We start from the raw sequence: 26,015 nt of genomic DNA on the forward strand, positions 1-26,015 counted from the left end.
GACTAAGATTAAAGGAAATCAATAAAGGATAAAAGGGCAGACAATTTGCTGTTTCATAAAAAAGCAGCTTGTCTGCTTAATTCATGCAAGAGCTCACTATACCATAAAGCTTAAGGGGGCAGGGGAGAAAATGTAGGCAGCGCAAACAAGTTGAAGCAAGTAAAATAGGACACTCATTACTTAAGTCATCGGTCTAGAGGCTAAATGCAGAATTTACTATTCTTTATGCATTCATGAGTTCTTTGAAGGGTGAATGTTAGCTGAGGTCTGTACTTGAGTGCCTTGTACAGCAAGAGGCTGTGCCTTGCTCCGGTGATGATGAGGGCTCACCTCTGAGCAGGGTAAGTGGGGATTAAGTTCATTTAATCTGTCTGGCTGAAGCAACATCAAGGTCCTTAAGTGTAGCAGATTCAATGAACCATCTGAGGTTCCCAAGTGCAAAGAGAAGTTTTAAAAATCCTTAGAGTGAATGTCTAGAAGGAAATTAAAATTAGAAGCTATGTAAATATATATTATCGCTCCTGAGTTACATTCTCATTCAGGAGCGTTCAGTCTCTTCTTCCCAGTCCTATGTGGAAGTCTTTGGTTTTCTGGGTAATACTGAACTAAAGAGAGTTTTCAAATGAAGGGCTGCTATACATAACTTTCAAATATCTTTTTTTTTCCATATGCTGTGGAAGTATGTTGCGCACTGCGTATTTTCTTTGTCTTTGAAAGGCGAATGTCTTCTATGGGTTAACATTAAACATTACAATTTTATGACTGTGGGTCTGCTCCGGTGCCTGTTGAAGTCAGAGGAAAGCAGTGGTGGGTAGTGGAGCAGCCCGTTTGAAGTTAAAGAAAATGTTTTGACTGTTTGCCCGTTGTAATTTATCGTGCTCATTTGTAGTATTTCATTTCCACCCCCTAGGTGGCCTGATGGGTGGGGACCTCACAACCGGTGCAGGCACCAGTGCAGGTAAAGAGAAAAGGATTTATATTTATTTTTCTAAGTGAACAAAGGACTTCCTGAAAAGGCTGAGTCCTAAAATAGCTCCATAGAGATGATCGGCGTATCAGAAAGTGATCGGCACATCAGAAAGTGATTGGCATCGGTTTATTTCCCCCTGCTGCAGAGTGGGGACTTGGTATTTGTGCTTCTCTTATTGGTAGGACAGTCCTGTTTTCAGCAATGTCAAAAATCTTGCACCTCAACAAATTCCACGGATACAAATACCTTCACATTAGCCTTTCCGTAAAAACTTTTGGGTCCGTTGCGTAGCCCTGTTCAGGCGAAACTCTTACTGAGGAGCCCTGATCCTTTCCAAGTCACAGGGAGTTTTTCCATTGACTTTAGAGGAACTGGGCGTTCATTTTATGAATTTAAACTTGAGTAAAGATTTCGATACTGAGTCACTCATTAGACTTCAATCTACTGAGCACAGATTTGATTTCAAGCCCCTGCTCTAAGATCGTTACTAGTCAGCAAAATCTGTTGGCATTTACTTAAATGATCAGTAATTAACTTAAGCTTAGTTTTATGTATTTGCTTAACTCCTTTGGTACACAACAGGGAAAGGATTTTCAAAATACCCATGCAAAGAAAAAGATTAGCCCGTTTAGTCCTGCTCCCACAGAACTCATGAGAACTGTACTTGCTAAGGTCTGTGTTATCAAAGCAGTGTTGTCAGAGTAGTCCCCTTTGCTCAGTAAACTCAGTGGTTTGTTAGCAATGTCAGCAATGTTGCATTATTACAAATACAGATTACAAAAGACAATGGCAAGATTACTTTTTCAGTTTGAGAAGTAAACACGTGTTTGAAGAAAACACGCTGAGTGGTAAAACATGGAGCACATCCAATTTTACTGGGTTAACTGCTCTCAGGAAGAACCGTATGGAAAAATAGTTGGAAGATCCATTTTGTGCACTATAAACGAAGGGTGATGTATATGCCAATTCTGACATTGTGTCATAAAATTACTTATAAAGATATTCTGTATATAGTGATCTTTTCTTTCTTGGCTCTTTTCAGCCTGCGTTAGCCCACCACCCCCACCCCTCACCCCTTTTATCTTCATGCATAGATGAGTCGTAGGTGTTTGTGGATGCATTTGTAGTAGAACTGAAACTGCACAGCATCATATCACAAGGGCATTTTAAATGCACGCTGAAGCTCTGAGGGGTCATTCTGTATTAATTTAGGAGTAGGGAAGGCAGACCGTGGGAAGTTAGCTGTTAGTCACCTTTGTTCTCAAAAAAAAAGAAAGTATGATAGAAAATTATAGTTTTGTTAATTTTCCTTTGTTAGCCTGCGAAACACAGCTAAAGAAAGATTCATTCTGGCGATGTTCGCATTTACATCTCCTTTTAACCTCATGTGTAGTAGAAACTTCAGGAACGGCAGCGGAGGGGCTGGGATGGGAAATTGATTGCCCTATTAAGGGGCTCCCTCTACCGACTCATTAAGAAATATCATTGCCTCGTTACTGGCTTCACTGTGCCTTTAAAAACATGCTGGAAAGCAATTATTGAAGAAGGCAGGCAATGTTCTCTGTTGAAAGAGGCACATACTAAAATAAAAGTTCGTCTACACATGCATTTGGCTTAATAATCCGTGTGCTTAATAAAACCTGTATATCAATACGCCAGTCGAAAATTTATATTCTTTCTAAATAACATTTTTTTTCTTGGAAATATATTAAAAGCATATATAAGCATAAGAAGAGGGATAGCTTGATTATTTACTCACCAATTAAGAATTTGTATTTCCTGCACGCAGTGTTATGCATTAAGCTCTCAAGCAATGTAACTTTGGAGTAGGCAATTGATTTGAGGGGCATACGTATGAGGGGCATTGCTAGGAATGCATCATAAATATTTAATCATACGAATAGTCTTTGTTCTTTATCTGGCAATAAGAGCTTTAAACACCATTAAAGAAGTGTTTTCTAAATCTCTTAAATGCAGAGCAGTAGGAAGAATTTGATACAGGGCTGAAGGAAGATGAAAAGGTCACTGTAAGGTCGAATCCTCTGTCTTAGTTGCATCATTCCACAATGGCACTATTTTGGACAGTCCTCTTTCTTTAGGGTGCAGAAGAATAAACATCAAAAGTTCTCTTTGTTCATCATTCTTCAGAAGAAACAGAGACCTCTGTGTTTTCTTCTATTTGGCATCTTAGAAGCTGGTAGCATGATCAGTGGTTTAATCTGTTGGGGTTCATATTTCTGGCCAAATTAGAACATTATGAATTTGCATTTTTCTTCAGTGTCCAAAAATAGCATATATTCAAAATAACATAGTCCAAGAAGAAGACTCTAAAGAGTTTCATTTCTGCCATTATAAAATGAAACTACTTTTGATTACTAACACCAGGCCCCAGTTTCTGAACTACTTTAACAAATTACATTATAACAAATTGCATTATAACTGCAATATCAGAAATGGAAAAAAGATTAGTTAAGCCTGTGTTTTGAGAAGTATGTTATTTTGTTGGTTTGGATTATTTCAAGTAATAACCCTGAAACCATCCACAATTTACCTTGGGAGTCAACCCAAGACATAAATAGAACATAAATGACTACTTCTTTATTATCCTACACAACTAAATACCATCAGTGGTATTTTTAAGTTAAACCAAGGTTATGTCAGGTTTGTTAAAGTAAATTTGTTCTTAGCCAGACACTGATTGAAGAGTTTCTATCATGTGATAGGAGCAACTGCCAACAAAATTCGAGGGAACTTCACATTTAGTATAGTTGCTAAATTATAAAACCAGCAATGTCTCCAACACTGTTCTCTCAAACCAAAGACTTTTGATTGAAACAGAATAAGAACTTTTTGGACCCAAACTGGTATGCATTAAAACTATTCTAGTTTACCCCATAACTAATATGAAGACTAAGTGATGTTACCTGTTTAGACAGCAGACTGTGTGTTCTTTTTTTTTTTTAGGGAGCGTGGTCTTTAACAAAACCACTCAACAGTAACTTAACAAGAAATAAATAATGTCTGCAAAGTTTTAGTACTGTAAATTATCTGAGCTCAAGTTTTATTCAGTGGCTTATTATTTATATTGAAAGCCTAATAAAAGATTAAAAAATTTAAAAAGTTTCAATAGTTCTAAAATCAAAATACAACAGTACTAGTGAACACCTTTCTTTGCATCTGTACTTTAAACTTTTGTTTTTGAAGCTGAGTTACGTTTTTAGATTGAGTTACATTTTTCATTTTTATACAGTTTACAGATTATGACATTTTGTATTTCATAATTAAGGTTTCTTGTGAATGGAATAAGCCCATCTAAATTAAAAAAAAAAAAAATTATGTTTTAAACCTGTAATATATCTTTTAATAATATATAAATATGTAAATAATCTGTTTAAACCTGTAGTGTTTTAAAAATGTAAATAATAAAATCAAAAGGAAAATTTAATCTCAAGTTTTAAATCCAGGATGGGTATAATAAAAAATGTACTTGCTTTAATTGTTTATTCACTTCCCGTAATTTGTTTCACTATTTGGTTTCTCTACTGCCTCCATCTTAGTATTAATATTAAACTCAAGGAGCGAGTTACTCAAAAGTACTTGAGACTCTACAAATCTGCCAGACGGACTAAGTGCTTGTTCTCTTTAAATCAAGCATCCTCAAACTACCTGTAAACCTGTTCTTTAAAATCATTAGAAACCAAAAAGATCAGTAGTGCATTTTGAAAAATTCATCCCTTGTTTTTTTAATAACTGAATCTTGTGTTCACCAGTAAATGAGCAGCCAATCATTTCCTTCTGGAAATTAACCACAAACTAACCGCTGTCTTCTCATCTCCTGAGGGCTGAGGTCCTGGATCTGCCAGCCACTATTACAATTTGCTAGTGCTTTCCTGCGCCTTTTTCTTTTCTTGGTCATGTACCAACTGTGGGTGATTGTATTATATATTCTATAAGTATTTCAAGCTACATGGGGATATGTGTAATAGTAGGGGGGGGGTAATTTTAAGCCCTCAGAGCAGAGGCAATCTGGATTGCATCTTCTCATGAAAGAGTGATTTACCAAAAAGAAGCAATTTGCCCAAATGAGCTTACAAGCAGTATCAAAAATAAACAAGGATTTCAAAGGCACCTAGTTGCATTAGTGTCTTTTGAAACTATAAATACAAATAAGCAAACTAATACTAAAAATAAAAAAATTTAATAATAGAAGTTACATAATATTTTCCACTGTGCCCTGATACATCATGCTTGGCGTGGTCAAGAAAAGGTAATTCTTATGCTGCAGGCGTTGAGTATGTTAAATAAACAAGTGAGCTTAGAGCAGTGATTCCCAAACCACAGTTTATGGGCAACCTGTTAGGACTGGGTTTGCCAGGGAGAGCAAATAATTATGTAGATAATTATTAGAGATGATTAATTGCCCTTGTCTTGTTACTTGATGTGTGCAGTTGCCCACAGACCTGTGCTCCAAAGATTGGGCAAGATGCCGTGCGAAAGTATAGTCAGCAATAGTGGCTGTCCAAGGAAGTTTACAGCCCAAAAGAAAGGACATGCTGTTATTCACAGCAGAGCTCGTGATGCAATAGTGCCACGTCCAAACAATAAGAATCCATAAACTGGCAGGCTGGCTTAAAACCAGGGTGGGGGATAAGAACTGAGAAACATGTCATCTCTCCTTTTCTTTCTTTCCAACCATATTATCCCATTAAGTGTTCCTTTTCCAAGCTTTCCTTGGAAAGGAAAGAAGGATACGTACTCTCTTTTTCAGTGTTTTAAGGGAAGAACCTAGAGGTAGGAGGCGCATGATAAAGCAGGAAGAACGCTAGAACGTGTCTGACAGCTCTAATACACGGGATGAAGGGAACAGCCTACCCAGCAGTACCCGAATTTTATATCTGTGTAGGCAGGCAACACAGGCCTTCCCAAAATTAAGTCCTATTTCTACCCTAAGCAACTGATCTGTTTTTACACAGCTTGTTCAGACTTTTCATGCAGGTGAAAACCACATCGGTGGAATTTCAACAATAAATTTGGAAGGGTAGATGCTGCTGTCCATGTAAAATTTAAAAAATCTTGCAGTGGGTGTCATCTGCAAAGGTTGGATGTGTGTCCTTTCAGCTAACTCATGTGATCTCTTACCTGTGAAGAGATCCACATAAGCTCATTCTGAGTAGACCTCAATGAAAATCTGTGAAAATTTGGCCTTTATTAGGTTTCCATCAGTTGTGTAAGTGTTGACTTAGTAATTTATTTAGTTATTCTCTGTCTTGTCATCTGTCTAATCAACAGTGTCTCAATATTTGTATTTATAAAACGACAGCTTGAAAGGATTGAAAGGGAGAAAGCCCTAAGTTCACGTGTAATGAACAATTAAGTGAGTCATACAAACCGTGGTTCTTTGTAAGACGGGCATGACTGACTTTGTTTCCTTTATGACAAGCAGTTTCGAATGCTCCTCAGGAATAATTTGGATTCTTTAGGTAAAATCCTTTTCCTGATGAAGTCTGGGGGAATGTTACGGTTTACTTCAGTGAGACAGTTGGGTTTTTTTTTTATCTGTGCGTTCTTGCTCATTAGGACACCACACTGTCTGTTGCACCCTGCAATCCATATTCTTGTTCAAATTCAAAAAATAGGAGAATGCATTGCAAATCAGCAAACATCTGGATTTCATGCCTATCCTAAGTCCTGAAAAAGGTAGTTGATACCTCCTGGATCTGGAATGCAGCAATGACTTTACTCTGAGAAACAAAACAAGAAATTATTTTAACCTCTTGAAGCTGGGACTGCAGCCACACATGGAAGCTCCTGGCAATATTAAGTTAATGTGACACCTGCCCTTTAACTTTTAACATGATTCCCCAATTGAGATACTCAATCCACAGATTTAATTTGTTTTTCAAATCTGTTGCAAGCTGATTTTTCCTTTGATAACAGTTGGAACAGCCTCCCAGAAACAAAATCCAGAGGAGACAGGGATGGGTTAGTTACTGATCTTTCCTTTGCATCTGCTTAAATTTCAAAAAAACCCTTAGTATTACTTATGTGCAAAACACTTTCCTTTTGTGTGCATATCTGTTCTAATAACATTGGTAAGTTAAAATATACCATTTGTATTTAATATATGTAGCCCTGAAACTTTCCTGACATTGAATGTTAAATTCTGCCCTCATCATTTTTCAATAATTGTGCATTTAACAAAAATCAACAATTTAACTTCAGATCTATGTTTATGAAAAAAAAAATTGTGAACTTATTTCTAAAATTTCTTTAGGGAAGCAAGAAAGTACATTTTCAAGTAATGTGTTCTGTGTATAATTGGAATTATTTCTTGTCTTGAAATATTTTTCATTTAAAAAACATTTTTCCCCGGAATTATAGTTGATTTCAAACACCTAAAAAAGGAAATAATTTCTTATCAGCCTATAATTTGTTAAAAGCAGATGATTTGTCAAAGGCTCTCACTCAGGCAGTCGGGAGAAAGAAGTCCTCTACTCTTCCCAGGCTCATATCTTTCTCCGATATATCTTCAGAAAATATTATGTTTTTCATTAATACCGTTTTCTCTCTGACACGTCAGTTGTTTTTTCCTTTCTTCTGACTCTACAACAGCCTATTAAAAAAATACTGTTTCCTTTTTGCATAAACAGGACTAGAATGGAGCATCTTTTCAGCTAGTGTACAAGGTGAAGGAAGATACATATTCCTGATTTGCATCATTTAATTGTTTTTCTGTAACGAGAATTAACTTACAATCATAAGAGGCCAGCTAAGTCCTGAAAATGTATTTTGGAAAGGGGGTTTTCTCAGACGGGTGAGCACCAGAAACCATTTGTGCATTCTACACGTTATGAGATCAGGTTTATGCCAGTTAGTGCAAGAGTTTCAGAAAAGCTGTTGTGCAAGCTAGTGAGCACCACTGAAAACCACCCTCCATTTCTGGTGTTGACCTCTCCCACTAGAACAAACCCTCGAGTGAAAGATCACTGCATTCTTCATGCAGAGCATGGACCAGCCTTTGCAAATGTGAGCAGTGAGTGAGGAGGGGGCACCACACCAGGTCAGGGACATTGCACTGTGCCGGCTCCTCACAGTAGCAGCTACACCACCAGTGACAGGGGCAGGGTAGATGTTTTAGCGTGATAAGACACTTTGAAATGACTCTCTGATCCCTAACGTTTTGTTTGGACCTCACTTAAAAATTTGCAACACGCAGGAATACAGTTGTGATGCTCATTGTGCAGTGCCCACATGTTTGAACTACGGATGTGTGGTATTTATAAAGCACAAAACTGAAGACTACTGTGCAATTTTCTCAAGTAATTTTTCTCAATAATTACAACTTAGTTACTGTGCTGATCGGATGAAGCTTCATGTCAAACAAGATAATTTGAAATATGTGGGTTCTGAGATAAGCCTAGCTACTGATAAATAGCCATGTTAGAACAAAATAGTGTTGTGGAAGTGGAAATAAATGAATCAATGCAATCAAATGTAAACATATAGGAAAGATGGTATTTCTTTATTGAAGCTATATGCTATGAGATTCCTGAAATGAGATGCCATTAAGGAATTATGAAAGCAAAGAGTAAGATGCTATGATCAGACAGTGTAAGAATAGAAGTATACTGACAATAATAAGAGTACTGCAAAATTAAAAAAACAAAAAAACAACACAAACAGGATGTAGACTTTGATTATCTTTTGCTCTGTTTGCTTTTTCAGAAAAAAGAAGGGAGGAGTAAGGATGTAAGTATGGACTAAGTAAGGAATAAGGATGTTCATCCTTGAAGAAGGAAGAGCACTCCTCGTGCTCACAGTGTATAGTTTGCAACAGACCCTCACTGCCTGTGAGATGTACCCCTATTCCAAAAGTTGCAAGGAGGGGGTCCAGAGGTTGTGCTGAAATACCCGCCTGCAACCTGGGAAACCTAATTGCAATAGGAAATGTTTTGAAGGGTTGCTCACAGTTCCTTATCTGGGTAGCCAAAGGCTAATTCTGTAGGCAGTCACATGCCACTTTTACATTTATTTTATTAAGGTGTGAACTCCTAGACTAAAGTGGGAGAATGTTTAGTGCAAGAACTACTTCAGAAACATTTAAATACGGATCTTATTATAGCAACAAAACATAACTGCAATGTGGGTGATCAGGTTAGTTTGCCACGTACTTAGTTATGCACTTGACTCAGCAGTAAATTATTTGCATGAAGTGCAATGGTCTGTGATACACAGGTCAAGTTTCTGTTCTCATGGTCTTTCATTCTACATCTAAATAACCTCATCCATTTCTCCATTTGGCTGAAAAAGCATCTCAGATTTTAAGCCTCCTAGATTCACGGCATAGCCTTAGCTTTCCAGAAGTGTGTTTTGCAAGTCTCTTAAGTGGCCAAAAAGCCACTTCTTTCCTTGCAGCTTCTGCCTGAGAAGCACCACCTCTGTCCAAAAGGAACTCTGAGCCCAGTTGCTGCAGTGTGGGATACACCTGCCCTTTTTATCTCCACATAGAGTAGATTGTAAGGATGTTCCAAATCTTATATGGCACCAGCTATACAAATATAAATATAAATGGTTAGAAATAATGTTGGCTACTTCATCCATGTAAACACTTCATTAAGGTAGTTAGTGGTACTCGGTGTGAAGATTTGCAGAGGAAGAGTTGGTGTTTAACTCTTTCATGATGAGGAACGTGCCGCCAGGACACCCTGCGGCAAGGGGCAGGCAGGGGTAGACCTACCCCAAGCACCAGGATCCTCCATGTGCTTGGGTGTAGAGATGGGCCAGGACATCAGCCCACAGGTGTGGGTCCGGGTCAGGCCCATGAGGAGAACCATAAGGCTGGTGAGAGGACTGTTCATGACACCAAACATGAGAGTTAGCAGTAAGACCCATATTGTCTCAGTAAGCAGGACCTGAGCCTAAGTACTTGAACCCTCCAAAGGACGTAGCAAACCTGAAAAATGTGAGCCGCAGGACAGAGAAGTCACTTTATTTGTAACATACCACCAATACAAGCAGATTGTACACACAGTTTTCCTTGGAAAATCTGATGAGACCATTTACCCCCGCTGCAGTGGAAGCAGTGGAAGTTTCCCTGATTTCCAAGGTGAGGTCTCACTAGCACCCAGCATCACGAAAATGGGATGCACAGTGCAACACAGAGCTTCACGCAGTCCCAGTGCAGGTGCTCATCCATGTACACCTGAAATGCTGATGGTATTAGCAGCGTTTTAGTGATTCCCAAATACTGTCCTTTAATCAGCACAGGACAACCGTAACACCACAAGAGCCCTTTACATAGCTTTAGATTTAAAGAGCAAGAACTTCCCAGTAACAGCTATACAACCTGCATGGCAGTAATGAGTGAGTGAGAAAGAAACCTGAGTATCAGCTTAGTCTTATATTGTAGGAATCTCTTATTTGCATTATATCTAAATGGTCGGTTTCTAAAACTACACCAAAAAGTTGGTGAGATAGTTTTGTCCTCATTCTCTTCCTGTTTTTCCAAATGTCTGTGCATTCACAGCACTTTCATCCTATTTCAGCCCAAAAAGCAGCTGATACTTCAAAAGATGCTTGAGAATTCTTTCACACCAAGTCAGTAGGTTTTATATACCACAGCTGTCTGACTTGGCTCCCAGTAATTCAGTAAAGAAGGTCCCTTAGCATAATGTTGTGGGAATGGACACCTACTTCAACATAAAGATTTTCATTTTTCTAGGTGAGCGTATCTGCAGATTGGTTTTCTTCCACTGCTTGCAGTTAGCAGAGGTCACATACTGTGAAATGACTAGCATGCAACATGTAAGAACCTTCAATCGTGTCTTTTAAAAATTATGTTTAGGTGAACACCAGTACAGCTTCCTGGCATTAATGATATATTGTTTGTGTCTGTTTTGTTTGGGTGGTAAACCATAGCCTGTTCCAACAGTGTGCATGCATTAAAAAAAAAACCAAAAACATTTTTTACATACAAGATATAAAAGAGAAAAGGAACCATTTCATTGCCTTTACGTTACTGTTAGTAACATACTACCATTCCTCCAGAAAGTGAGGAAATTACCAGAGTGAAGAGTGAAAAGCTGGGTGTAATTTTAGCAACATTTCTATTACTGCATTGAGGTTTGTATATATATATATATATATATATATATACACACATATATTTTTAAAAATATAAAATTGTAAGTTGTAGCATAGCTAGCTCTCATGTTTATGTAGGTTCATTCTAAATTTAGCATTCTTTTTGAGAGGCTTGGTGGTCAGTTGCAATGTCCTATATACAGGATGTGCATTTAACCTAACCCAGTAAGAAGCAGGAATCCTCCATGAAATGGAATGTACATGTTCTTCTTGGCAGAATTATGATAATTTCCACAAGTAAGAGCATACATTTGTTGGAGACGTGAAACGACCATTAATATTTACTGAAACATTTCAGAATTTGCAGGCTCTTTTCCTATTAGAATTAATGGGAGGTAAGCATCCCAGGTTCCTAAAGACCTTGTAAATTCTCAACCCATATGGTCATTGAAAAGCACCAGAGTAAATGAAGGAGAGAGCAAAGAAAGGACGTTTAAATTTTGTGTCTTGTTCTTCATTCTTCTAGGACTACCACAAAGGTCTTTTCATGCAGTGTATTTTTGTATCTTTAAAATCACAAATTAAAAAGAAACAAGTAGGGACATGACAGGTTCAAAAATTCAAGAAATCAAAATGCAAACATTTTCCAATTTTTCAAGACTTAAAGACTTCGAATCATGGCAATGCTGTTCAGGATATTGACAGATACAGAAATAAAGCATTCTTTCCTCATTTATGTTACCCTAACGTGGAAAAATTCTTGGCTTAGATGCTCAGTACAGAATTACTGCCCTAACTCTGAGAATATCACAAATTGCAGCCACTTTGCAGCCACCATAACACCAATGACCAAAACTACATGTAAGGTACAGGTGTTACTAGTGGGGATGAAAGAAGAGAAGTAAACTTTGCTCTCTGTCCTGAATGAACTTGTGCCCTACCTGTACCCTTAAATTCTTAAAACATGGAAGTGAACATTTGAGATCGTACTACGCAAATTTGTAACATAGTTCAAATTGTAGTTATCCATGAGTAAATGAATATTTTTTTTAATCATTCTTCTTGGCTAACTAACTAGGGGTGCACAAAGCTTCTCTGGATGTTTTTTTAAAAGTGGTATTGCAGGAATTAATCATGCAGTGTGTGCTTGGACAGAATTCCTTCTAAAGTCAATGGTGCTCGTGCCTAAGTGCAGAATGTGGGAACATGCCCAAGAAGAGCATTCTATGCTCAGAAAGCATTTGTCTTTATATTCTGCCATTAGTCCAAATACAAAGTCTGGCACTGCATTCCATGACACGTGCTGCTCCACTAGTTCTATCTAGAAACAAGCTCTTTTCTATGTAAAATATTTTCACTCTTTCAAGTCAGCATAACAAACAACACAAGGAAAAATAATTTTCTCTTAAAATTTCCTGCATTTAAAATGCTGCGAATTTACAAATTCTGACATATGCCCTTTAAAACTTGTGCATCTACTGGTTTTATTTTCACTATACATTACAAGTTATATCCGTAATGTTTAAAAATGTTCTATTCCAGCAAAAATATGGCTTTTAACCAAATAAAAAATGTAAAGCCAACTTGCTCTAAAATCCATCTGTTTTTCATTTTCTTATAATCTATAATCAGGAAATCCATTCATACATGACATATAATTTTTGTGCTTTCAAGTGGATAGTGGAATGCGATGTTCTGCATACAGTCACATCTAAATTGATAATTGTCCAGGCGGAGTGTAATTTTAAAGTATAGGATGAAGGAAGGTTTAATTTGTATATTAGAAGTCTTATACATTTTTTTGCCTCTGAATGTAAATGAGACCATTCTCTTCAGTGGATTTATCCAAAGGTGGGACAGCTGCCTTGGAGCAGGCCACAGCTTTCCGAGTAAAGAGGATACGGTTTGAAGAGCTGGTTTAAATGCAGACTTTTCTTAACTGTAAACCACATGCATGCATTCATCATTGATTTTCAAATGATGGGTTTCTGTATCATGGTTGAAGGTCCACAGCCTTACATTCCTGAGTCCACATTATACCAAAGGAATAACAATTTGGTGGCTGGAAAGAGGAATGGTTATTATATGGCTCCAAAATGCTAGCTGGCGTAATATGCCATGAACAGCAGAAATCAGATGGTAAGGAGAAGATTGCAGTAGTTCTTAAAAATAATTTGATGTTCTAAAAATATAAATGTAAAAATTGTTATCACTGTTCAAAATATTTTACATCAGTAGGTAAATAATGTAAAGGTCAGAGGAAAGTTTCTGAAGAGTAAAGTTTTATAGACGTGTTCTTTCTTTTAATGTTTAATCATAAACTATATCAGGTAAATCTTATGTAGAAAATGGGAGGTTCTTTCTTGCAAGGGGTTCTGTTCTCCAAGAATCACAGCTATAGAAGCAAACATATAGATAACAGTGCATGCTGTTCCAGTAAATATCTCAGGCTGTGTGTTGTAGAACTAAAAAAAAAAAAAAAAAAAAAATACACTGCTTCTTCAAACAGCTTCATTTTCACTCTCTGAACAAACGCTTGTCATACAACAAATTTCACAAGGCAGTTTTAATTCCTGTTGGTAAAAAAGCTCCTGTATGAAACCAGCACCAGAGAAACTCTACTGTTGCTTCAGTTTCTTCTGTTGATCCCTTCTCCACATCATTAGTTTTTCAGTATTCAGTTTGCAGAGAACAACTTTTAAAAGGCACTGCAGTTTCTGGAGGAAAATATTGTTGTATATTCAAAATGTCCCTTCTAATTTTGCCACCTCTAGTAACACATAGCATTAATTAGAGCACAATATGTAGCAAATCCACTTTGAGAGCAATTGTTATTTAAAAAAAAAAAAGTCTACTGACAGAAAATGGTAAAATCTTGACAGTGTTCTGCTGTTTTAGCTTGATAAGTGTGAAATACACTTTTCTTCATTAACTCATTTTATCTCACTAAATGTAAGGTATCATAAAGGAAATAAGATTAACCATGAAAAGTATTTTAATACAAAATCTCTGACGTGATCTGACTGCTTCTAGGTTTTCATCTTAGCTCCTTTTTGCAAAGGTTTGGGAGATCAGGATAATAAAAGGCATGGGAATAAACAAGCTAGGACAGACCAGTGAGTAAAGGTACCTCACAGATATGGAAGCTGAGCACTTTCTGATACTCTTCCAGTGTCCTAAGCCTAGTGCTCACAGCTCAGGGTCTTCCAGAAGCTGAAGTGGTGGCTTTGCATTTAATAGCCTTTGACAGATATTTTATTTTTTTTTCCCATGGATTTGCTGATCTGATAAATACAATTAGCTGATGTGCTTGGGAATTAAAAACATGATTTAATGTTAGTCATGCTTGGGCACACTTAATTATCCTAACTAGAAGACAGATTCACTCTCGTGTGCTGTCATTTTCATGCCCACATCATAGGCTTTATCAAATTTAGTTCCATTATCCATTCATGTCCTTTCGGGCTGTAAGTCCCATTTCATGCATGGAAAAAAGAGCGAGGTACTGAGTCCTTTACTGTCTTTGGGACTACAAAGGAAATTTGAAAGCCCAGGGCTTCTAACTGGTAGGGCTCTGCCACACTCACTAGCTCATCTCCCCACACTATTTCTGGGTTGTGTGTCGCAGCTTGCGAGCTGTGAACAAAAGGTGAGTGCAGAACGGAAAGTCTCCCCTAGCATTTGTTTTCTTGGGATTTATCCACGAAAGTTTTTTCTGTACCAGTTTTCCTGCTATTCCCTCGCAGCTGCTGGGCAGTTTCTGTATCTCTATTCAGCCTGTGCAGACAGAATTTCAAGGGTATGCTAAGAAGTCACCTCTTTCTCCGGACTTTGTGTGGGTAAGAGATGAAATTAGGCGGATGAAGTAGGAAGGTCTCATTTTTAGTGGGGTGGTAGGTCAGTAACCTTACTGATGCACGGCTGTCGGTGCTACGTGGCAAGGGAAGGAAACCCTTGTCTGAAAAAGGCAAATTAAGCGTTTGCCTGTCAGAATCACTGCTGGGCCCTGCAGAAAGCAGTGGAGAGATGAAGATGAAAGATACGGTGGTGTTTTCCAAATAAGGTTATGCTCTTGCTGCCATTGACTCTCGTGTTGACAGAATCAGGTCCAAAAAGTGTGGTGAAAGAGAGCCAAAAACATTTAAGAATCTTCCTAGTCCTCCCCCTGCCTTTTCTGGAAATTATAGCTTTGCTATACTCATCCTTTGTTTAAAAACAAAACAAAATCATGACCTGGAAAGGGCTGAGTCAGGCAAGGAAGAATCCTCTATAGTTATCAAGAAAACACAGCGGAGTTTTGACTTTTTTTTTTTTTTTTTTTTTTTTTTTAAGCCATAAGAATGGCTGACTTTCCTGGTTCTCTTGTAAAGGCAAACATTAGGTCTTGGCTGCTTTGGGTGCATGCAATATTGTGTTATATACCATAGTGCCATTAACAGAGCCATATAATCAAGTTAATTTCAGCGCATCACTGAGATAACAGCTGCCATGAGAAAAAGCATTTTAGGACTAGTTGTCCCAAAAATGGTATGTGTTCTGTTTTCCTGTAAAGATACATTACAGGACACAGGTATTTACCTGATTTTTTTTTTCTGACATTTTGAGTATCTAGTCTTGAGAAGTACGTTGGCATTTATAAACCTTCTTTTCTCTTTTATTTTTTAATTTCTTTTTAACTAAACAGGAAATGGATATGGCAACCCCCGCAACTCACCAGGTCTGCTGGTCTCACCTGGCAACTTGAACAAGAATATGCAAGCAAAATCTCCGCCTCCAATGAATTTGGGAATGAACAACCGTAAACCAGATCTCCGCGTGCTTATTCCACCTGGCAGCAAGAATACAATGCCATCAGTGGTAATGCATTTTCAAACCTTTTTTTAAACCTCCTTCAGATAAGAGATACTTGGGAATTTCAAGCCACTAAAGTCAGCAGAGTAACATTCCACGTTCTTGCTTGTTTGGTCTTTCTGTCTAACCTTGAGGCTTGACATCAAGACAAGGATGTAGGCAGAACCTGTTCAGTGGCTTTTACAAAGTTATATTTACTTCCTCCTTTTTTTCTATTGAGTTGCAAAATAGGAACTGTGTCCTGTACAGTCTAAACTTCTGCACTCTCTCCCATAGTAGCTGGAAGAACCTTTCCTGGATTTGTTTCAAAGGCTGAATTTAACCCTGAGTATTCCCAACCCAGCATGTTTTTCTTAAATATTTAGCCACACAGACTCTCAGCAGATGGCAGATTAAATACAAATAAATTAATTTTAACTCTATCACTCTGAGCCCCAAAGGCCAAATTTTGTAACGATAAGAGGTAGTAAATAGATAGAGCAGCATAAAAAGGAGCATGAAGCTGCTGTATCTCCTGCCAGGATTAATGAAATTTAGTCAGGCTGTTACTTTATTGCAGAAGGCTGAATCTTGAAGGTGTCGGGTGCATAGCTTGTAGTTCCCTTCCGAAAGTCGGTTAGTGGTTGCAAGTAAATCTTTCATGAGTGATTTAACATTAAAAGTGAGCTTAATTTAAAAGGGATCTTAATGGTAAATTGAAGTGACACTATAAACATTTTTTTCCATTATGTAACAGGCACTATTAAAACAACTTCCAAGTTGGCTACTGCAGCCTGACGCATAATAAATTAACTTTGAACATCAAACTAAAACTCCCCATACATGTGATGCTGCCTTCTGAGAGGATCAGTAACAAACAGGCTGCTGCAGGGCAGTGCTCAAAGTCGACCAAGGCAGTGACAAGCTGTCTGCATCAAATGATTTATTTCAAGGTCCTTAAAACTGATATTTTCCAAGGGATTCTGTGGATGGTCAGGTCTCCTGAAACCAAGTATAGTAACAGAGTCTGCAGCCACTGGGGCTGTGAAAGAAATAATGAATTCGCAGAGAAAGTCTTGTGCTGAAAACTGTCCTCTCAATTGAGACAAACATCCCATTAGGAGGACAAAGAAGAGATCTATGAAGTCTTATTTTTTCCAAACTATGCTCAGAAAGTGTTTAATTTGCTGCCTCTATCAGATGAAGCTATTCCCCCAGCTAGAAATCTGCATCCTGGTAAATATTTATATTCACTAATTTTTAATGCTCCTTTCCTATGCACTCAGTCTGAGGATGTTGATCTGCTTCTGGTAAGTGGTAGTGATGTTCATCCTAATAACAAGGAACCGAAAATCAGTTCTTTTGTATGATTGATACTTGTGTAGGTGAAGCGTTGGTTGAAATAAAATGGCAAACTTTACCATAACTGTTTTGTGAACAAAAAGGTCATTGTAATTTTTGAAATATAGCAGTATGAAAGGCCAGGTTTATTGTTGCATATGTGCAAATTATGCAGGCTAGAATAAAACTTTCTTGTTGCTGGTGCTTTGAGAGCATGTAAGCTCGTGCTGTTGAGGATGGTGCAGCCTTATGACAATTTTTTGGTGGCTCTCTGGTCGTTTTATCCTGCCAGTCACAGGACTAGGGTTCTCTAGTGAAGTTTTTACATCCCAACGTCTAGGTCCCAGGAGTTAAAGATAAACGTGTAACTGCTGTGCTAACCTAACGCTCTTTAAGTTTGCTTTATTGCACAAAAACGAAGCAGTCAGAGCACCATCTGCTGGTAAGCGTTCAGTGTTCAGCAATCTTGGGGTGCCCTTCACTTTCAAAGCATAAAATCCAGTAGGGCTGGGTTCTGGGTTTTTTTCTTTCACCTTTTTTTTTTTTTTTTCCGCCCCATTTGAGTGAAAAGAGAAACAATGGGAATAGAGTTTACATATTTCATTAGTTTTTCACACGATCTGTTCTTCTACCCACAATTAAAGCAATCTTACTTGTTACCAGTTCAGTTACCTAGGAGATACTGATGTAATGGGTTACTATGGTGACAACTGGTCTCATGAAGGCTTGTAAATGATAGGGTTGGCACAGTTCATAAAAGCCACATGTTAAATGATTAATTTCCAGAAATTTGTATCAGCCTGTATTTCTCATGCTCAAAACATACCCAGAAAGCTAATACACTCAGCTGACTTAAAACCAGTCAATAATATGTTTATTTTACTTACTTTAAAAGAATCAGAGGATAAATAACTCCCAGTCTGCTCAGTCATTGGCTACTCCAGTGGTTTCCGTAGCAACTCCTACTCTACCAGGGCAAGGGATGGGAGGATACCCATCAGCCATCTCAACAACATATGGTACTGGTAAGTATGGGTGCAAGATGTAAGGGGTGGGGGAGGGAACAAAATGCTGACAAATATCTATCTCAGTACTAATGAATTAGCTAATGTTCATTGGCAGAAATTGAAAAAATCATAGCTGGTGTGCTTTTGCACTGCATTTACTTATTCTGTATCTGTCACTAACTCAAGATATAGCTGTGAAAAGTTAGCTGTTTTCTTTGACGGGAAACTGCTCTGATAGATTTCTTCCATCAGCTTTAGTAAAAAATGTAACTTAAAAGAAGTTTCTTAATCCTCTTAATGCCACAGGTAATTTCATATAGTTGAGTGCACCTTCCTAAAGCCATAAGGGTAGGGGGAGCAAGCAGCTTGCCTGGCTTCAAAGTACTCAATAACTCTGTGGGCGGTCACGTAGTTACCTGGGAGGGACTAGAAATGAAGCCTTAAGAGATGCTTTCCAGTTCCCGTTGCCCACTGCTGCTGTACAGAGCATCCAGGCATACAGAGCCAAGGCTCTTGGGGAGGGTGTGCATTGCTCAGGCACGCTCTGCCTGCTGGGCTCTGTAAGGAACACTGCAAATGAAGTGATGAAGTATTACTACGTTTTGCAAGCCTTTAACTCTGCGAGAATGCCTCTGTAGTTTTTTGTGGATATACAGGATAAGAATGCTGTGGATCTTCCAGACCCAGAAAAAAACCCTGCTAAATTACAGAATAGTTATTAGTGCGTTATTTGCTCCCAAGTTAATGAGCTGAGGGAAGAGGAAGGTCTCCTTTTTCTGCTGCAACTTAATGTGATTGGTGTCATTAAAATTAAAAGGCTTATAAAGTGACATGTGAAAATTACAATGCTAGTTATTGTTTAATTGCTTCCTCTTTAATTCTCTTCTGATTATTGTCCTTTCTGTTTTCAAATCTAGAATATTCTCTGAGTAGTGCAGATATATCATCTCTCTCTGGGTTTAATACAGCCAGTGCTCTTCACCTTGGTTCTGTGACTGGCTGGCAACAGCAACACCTACATAACATGCCACCATCTGCCCTCAGTCAGTTGGGGTAAGCAGTGTTTTCTGTATTTTATTGTTCTACAGTGACTTCAGTCTCCCCAGTTACCCTAAATCTGAAATATATCAAGACAACATATCAGCATGTATTTACTACGTGTAAGACCTCCATTTCCCAAAATTGGAACTATGTTATGTTCATGAAAAGTTTGCTGGGTAGCTACAAGGAAATACTCTGTATCCATGACATTTTCTCAGTAGTGCAGTAAAGGGTACTGTTCATGTTTTACTCTTTGTTTCTTTAAACAGCATTTTATTTCACTGATAAATACCAAGCCAAACACTTACATTGTGCTTTTTCTGTATTTTGCCATTTATGCTTTTTATTTCCAGTTACTATAGCACATTTACAGTAAACTTGAAAATTTTCTAAATATTTTTAATCAAGTAAGAGTGACATAGTGATTTGACCTGAGATTAAGCCTTAACCTTACATCATAATTACATACTCCCTTCTGTTCAGCTCTGACATTCAAGTTTCATTTCTTTGGAAGTGTTTTCTACAAGCAAGCAAGATAATTAGGCCTAAGAACTGCAAGCCCAGAGAACTCGTTGTGATTTGCGTGTGCTGAGGAGGACAGGTGTCCATGCCCTCTAGTGGCTCATTCCAAGACATTTATTCAGGATCGCTGAAGCACACTGCTGCATCATGTCAGGATTTTTGAAAGTGTGAAAATTCACACAGGGAGGTCATCTGACGCATTCTTGAAGAAGCAGCCTGTTGCCTCACTGAAGTAAACTCTTAAGAGCAGTATTTTCAAAAATCCTGGTATCTGCAGTTTCTGTTGAGTAAAACCCTAGGCATTCACCAGCACGCCACACGTAGCCTAAGGTATGGCTAGACATGTTTTAATTTTAAAAGTTTTCATTACAAAAATAGAAGCTGAAAACAGCTGGAGTGTATTTATGAGGAGAAATTTAATTCACGTGCATTTGAAAAGTAAACTTTTCTTTTTTTTTCCAGAAAGAGGTGTTGCACATATGCACTAATTTTTTTGCAAGGTGGTTGCCATAATGTGAAACTATTTAATAGTAGAAGTGTGGCTTAAGCTTCAGAATTCTCCTTCTGATTTATCTGTCTGCTCTTAGTAACTTACTGTAATTTCTTTACCATGTACAGACGATTTGGGTTTTTAAAGGACAGCTATAGAAGTGTTTCAGAGGAAACAAAAATCTTTCACAACTCATTTCTACATAAATAAGCACATATAGGTACTAACTACTTTCAAAAATACAACTGAAATAGTTACTGTGCTAGAAAAAATAGTCTCAATACCTTTCTCTTACGCTTCTTCTATTTTCTTTTTGAGTTTGCACTGTTTCTGGGGCAACATTCAGGCTAACTGTACAACTAAAGACATAAAGTCTCAAATAAATTGAAAACTCACATGTTAGATATCAATGTATAACCTTACAATAAGCTGATTGTTTTCAGTGGTGTACCAAAGAATGTAATAAGGCTATCTGGTTAACCAAAAAAGTATAAATTAAATCCTAAACTAACTACATGCCTTTTCAGATATGTCACACATCGTCATCTGTTTCTAATTCATATCACAGAATGTCAAAGTGTAATGGCTGTGGCTGGTGGAATACATTCTGAGTTGCTACTTTTACTATTATTCTTTCAGTGATTTGTAAATGAATTCAGCTATGAAAGCTGCTTCACTGACAGTTCTGGAGAAGTCTTCTACCTCTGCAGAAAATCATGAGCATTTCTTTATTTTAGTCACCGAGCTCTACATGCAAAAGCACCTGTGCAAACTTTCAGATTATTTGAAATCATAGAGAACATAGTTCATGTCAACCTGAGGTAGAATTTGCAGGAAGACTAAAACAATCACACATTGTAGTCATCCCCAGGTAGCTGAGAAAATACGTCTAGAAAGGGTTTGACAGCCCAAATCCCTGTGCTGAGTGAGGTCATAACACTGGAAAGATTTGGTAACTGTGAGATGTTTGTTGGTAACAGTAGGCTGTAAAGAACTGTGAGAGAACAGAGTTACTGGAAGAGACATCCTAGTTCTCCAGCAGGTTTTGGTTTTGATGGAAGCCTAAAGGTGAAAAGCAGCTGGACTTACCCAAAGCGTGGCAGAACAGCATGGTTAGTAAGAGAAGAGGGTATGGTTAGAGGCATTGGTTTGCTTCAGATAAGTCCCCAACAATTTCAGCAGCACTTTCAGAACCCTCTTTAAGATCAGTGGAGAAGATCTTTACAACCTAATTCTTAACCCATCATGTTGACTCTGCAAATAGCAACCGTACCAGTGCTGGTGGGCTTGAGGGCAAATACCTGAGGACATGGAAGCAATTCACTTTCCCTGTCTATGCAGGTTTTGTCCTTCTGCTGAGCCTGGTGGATAGGATAGCAATGTAAGGCCTGTTTTGATATGATTGTGACATTAAAACAGGTCAGACTTTGTCACTTTTTAGGTTAAAGAGAAAGATAGTACCTTCACGGTCTTCTAACTAGGTCTACCTCTGGAAAAAATACACAGAGATTCTATTGAAAATCAATCCCTTCCAAAAGTTTGGGATTTTGTCTGAATATTCTTGCAATGTCTCTTATAGGGAGGGTTACTTTTTATTTAACATGGACCAAGGAGTCTGCCAGAAGTTATTTGCTGCTAACCAGAAGAGACCATTTCAAACTTTGAAATAAGTGATCTAAATTTTTTAGGCAACATTATATGGAAAATGGTCTGTTTCATCTGTATTTCCCAGTCTAAGAGAGAATGTTTTCTTCCTTAAGTATCACCCACAGGACAAAATTTTGGCCTTTCTAAAATATAAGTGCAAACATAGAAACAGTATTTCATCTGAAGAACCTTCAGTATAGGTAATTTTTTACATAAAAAGAAGTTTCTCCAAACCTCTTTCCACCTGAATAAAAATTTGTCCAAATTCATGCATACTGTTGACTTGTTCTGTGACTCTTCCATAGCAAGCAATGATTAATTTTGATTACATAATAGCCATAGCTACAAATGGGCAAATAGTCTCCACTGAACCATTTTCACTGAAAAATTTAGATGCAGTGACATCATGTTTTGTGAATGTGTATCAGTTCTGCCAACTTCCTTGATTTGAATTAAAGCCTTATATATTTAGGGCTGAGCGTTTTTCATTATACCACCATTGTAAATAAGATGTTCCAGAGATTCAACCTCATATTATTCTTTGTTTAGAAATTTCTTTTTAAAGTGTAGACCTTTATGTGTGAGAACTAATCAAAATATCTTGACACAGAAATTCTTACTCTGCTTTTACATTGATTAAAAAATATGGGAAAACAACTTTTGCTTTTACCTAAGAGAAAAACAGAGGGGTGGGAGGAAGGTTGCATTGCTAGCAAGTCAAAAATATCCTCTATTCTCCCGGTTACAGATTAGCACATAACTAAAGTTGAGTAACTAGATTTTGCAGCAAAGTTTCAATGGTTCCTCATATATGTTTAGGGGGGGAAATTGTATGAAGTGGGGAAGTAAAAATTTAGAGAAGCAAGTGTGGCCATAGAACAAAAGGTATGTGAGGCTTTTTCTTCCTTCAACGGACCACTACTTTCTCCCTCTGTAAAAAACCTCTCGTCTGGTGCATGTTCATGTGCTCACTCATCACCTGCTCAGAACTGCACATCTCTCTGTGCATGCTGAGCTTCCACACCAGGCGGAGATTCAAATAAATGGAGGCACACACAGAACTGATCTCACTGGCGTCAGCAAGCACCAAACCCACTCGCAAGCTCCTTGCACCCTGACTTGCTGCTTCCCACCCCTTACACAGCAGAGCTGCACAGCTGTTCAGTGTTGAACCCAGATAGGAACCAGCATTTCTCCCATGTGGCTGTTGTATTCTAAATAAACATCACATTTTTGCTATACCGGTCTCAATAGGAACTGCTGTGTAAAATTAAAACATTAATTTTTTCGTTGTGTCCATAAAATGAAATGTTTTCATACAGTATATGGAAAAAGGTAATTATGTCAACATGAGTGGACTGCATGGCACCTATTGAGTGCTTTTAATTATATACAATCCTTTGAAGTCATTTGCTTTATTTTCTCTGTGGATTTTCCACAGTCAAAACCTGTTTGTTTTCCAGTGAACTTAGTGTAGCTTTCAGACTATGAAAACAGGGCATGCCTGGAACAGAATTACATGATTATATGCAGCAACAGCGTAAAATATACATTGATACATATAGATACAAACAGCTGTTTCTACACTCACACACAGGCATGCATGAAAAGAAATCATTTTGTAGCAGACAGAACTCTCTTTTTTTTTATTATACAGCTTCTATTCTAAATAGACATCAGTCCTGTGTTTTGAATATGGGTCTAAGCACCTGCATATGTACTATTTCACCATTCACACCTATGTGCAACAGTAGGTTTCCTCGTAACTGACCATTTTAGCTTACAGGAGATTCTTGGGAAAATGTTTTGGAAAATGCTAATGAAATAATGTACATTACAGTCACCAAAAAAACCCAGATATTAAAATTCAGAAACAGTTTTAGCAGAAAAAGATCATACTCTAAAAGAAAAAATATTTAACTCAAAATAATTGCTTTTATTTATTTGTATTGGTTTAAACCTCAAAAATTTAATCCTGACCTGCCAACATGACGACTTAACCTTTTTTCAATTTACAAAAAAAAAAACTGTTCAAAGTGTAGACCAACCTGCAGCATTTTTAAATCTGCCACAAATTTGTATGCCAGGTATTTACTTAACCGTGCTGAAGAATCATGAGGAATCTGAAGTAAAGTCTATCGAGATGCATTCTCCATGCTCACTTCTGAAACATTATTAGAAAAGCAACATTGCAGTATAGCAATACTAGTTCTATTTTATTGAAAATGCAGCTTATCCCTCTAGATTTGTTCCTCGGGGGGCAGTCACACAATGGAATGCAAATATGTTCCGTGTGAACAAATTTGACTGAATATGCTTGTTTTTAACTAGCATGGGTTTTTTAGCTGTCCCCAGCTTTGTAAAGTGACGTGTCATCTGCTCATATCAAACACTTCTAAATCAAATCCCCAGGTTCCACTATCCTTTATTATGGGACTTTCAGGTTTAGCTATAAGATTGGTATCTATAAAATCATATTTAATTTTATACTTTATATATGCTGAACTGGCAGCCAGTTTTCCCAGGTGAAGTCCCAGCATCTCCTAAGCAACTGAAAAATAAAGTCACTGGAAATGAAAAGCAAAAAAAAAAAAAAAAAGGCAAAAAAAACCCCCAGACAGGAATATATTTTTTATTCTTCTTGGATTCTTTTCAAGAAGTTTTCAGGAAAAGAGTGGGATATTTCACTAAACTGGAATGGCAAAGTCTGATATTTATGGTTTCTTATGTGTTAATTTAATAGTTGCAAAAGCAAAGAAAATGTCCTCTTTGGGAAAATAAAAAACAAACAAAAAAAACCCCACAACCAAAAAGCCTGTATTTGCTACTGTGAGGGCTGTTACTCATGAATTCTGTGACTTACAAAAGGGATCGCTGTAATTTTGGCACATTTGTCTATATAGGAACAAAGGATAGATAAAAGCAATTGGAGGTAGAACATCCTGTTTTCTCTGTTTTCTAACATGATCCAGTCATTATTAAAGCCTGCAATAATTCCTGATAAAAGCAGCTGATACCATTCAATACTGAAGCCATATAGTTCTATTTTAAGTCTCTCAGAAGAAGAAAAGAAAACAACATTTTACCTTTCATCAAAGTTGTAGTGAGTGTTTCTTAAGTAAAGGTCAGCTGTCAGTTGATGAGGCATCAGGAAAAGTGGAATATTTCAATAACTGAAAAGACCACAGCTAAACTGAATTGTGTCTTCTACATGCTTAAAATTACTTCCAAATCCCAATGTTTCTTCTGCTTGCAGTAAAAACCCCTTGGGTTTAAAATTGTGTGAGTCCAAGTGGTCTGTTGCCCCCACTGCCTTCAGTCTCCCCCTGCACAAATACTCATAAGCAGAAATGTTGACACTGTCTCTGGGGTTAGACACTAACTTCAGCCTAGCAAATGGTCCCCGAAGCAGAAGATAATGGGAACTGCACGTTGAGAAATCTATTTTAATAACGAAAAGTCAGGTTTTACCAGGAGGTGGTGCTTTTGTACAAAACATCCTGCAGATGCAAGTGATCTCATTTCTCCCATAGAGATAAAGCACATTCTCAGTATTCGCTCTGTTTTAGCTTTCCTCTGCCACTACCTGCCAACAAAAACGTACAGAAAGAAAATTAACTCAGAGTAGTTACACAGCTTGCCTTAGAAAAAGTTTTAGCATAGCAGTTTCTCTTGATGCTGGGAGCATCCTCTGAGCTGGGCTCTCCTACAGGCAGACAGTACAACCCTCTGACATCTTCCATTACTCTTCAGCTTCTCTTTGGAAGTTTATTTAAAGGCATTCTGGACTGAGTTATGAATTCATAGATTTAAACCATAAAAGGATGTCTAAGCCCTTGCCTGCCTGTGGTATTTTGCTAGTGCCAGTCCTAGGACCAGAAATCTCAACTCTCTTCTGGAAGGCATAAAATGTACCTGGCCCCGATTTTTGTTTCTGTTTTGCATCTGAAGTCGCATGTCAAAATGAACAGCGATAAAGATAGTTGGGTGCATTCAAACTAATTGGATTAACCCCACCAGAAAGCCCGTGCCTCCCCTGTTTCAGCTGGTGCATACACACACACAAGCATTAGTTATAAAGAAA

The 26,015-nt window shown here is 37.7% G+C and overlaps 1 protein-coding gene across 14 annotated transcripts in view; it reads left to right on the top strand.

The window, feature by feature from the left end:
- Positions 1 to 26,015, top strand: part of MEF2C (myocyte enhancer factor 2C) — a 128,384-nt gene that overhangs the window by 97,284 nt on the left and 5,085 nt on the right. For 6 of the 14 annotated variants that reach the window (XM_027811339.2, XM_055699469.1, XM_027811336.2 and 3 more), the window contains 5 exons: positions 911 to 958; positions 15,738 to 15,910; positions 17,170 to 17,193; positions 18,120 to 18,249; positions 19,149 to 19,284. In XM_027811339.2, coding sequence (XP_027667140.1) covers positions 911 to 958; positions 15,738 to 15,910; positions 17,170 to 17,193; positions 18,120 to 18,249; positions 19,149 to 19,284 — 511 coding nt within the window. Of the gene's footprint in view, positions 1 to 889; positions 959 to 15,737; positions 15,911 to 17,169; positions 17,194 to 18,119; positions 18,250 to 19,148; positions 19,285 to 26,015 lie in introns of all 14 variants that reach the window. The other 8 variants (XM_027811343.2, XM_027811347.2, XM_027811348.2 and 5 more) reach the window with 2 other exon arrangements.

Source organism: Falco cherrug, chromosome Z, assembly GCF_023634085.1.
Source record: "Falco cherrug isolate bFalChe1 chromosome Z, bFalChe1.pri, whole genome shotgun sequence".
Lineage (NCBI taxonomy): Eukaryota > Metazoa > Chordata > Aves > Falconiformes > Falconidae > Falco > Falco cherrug.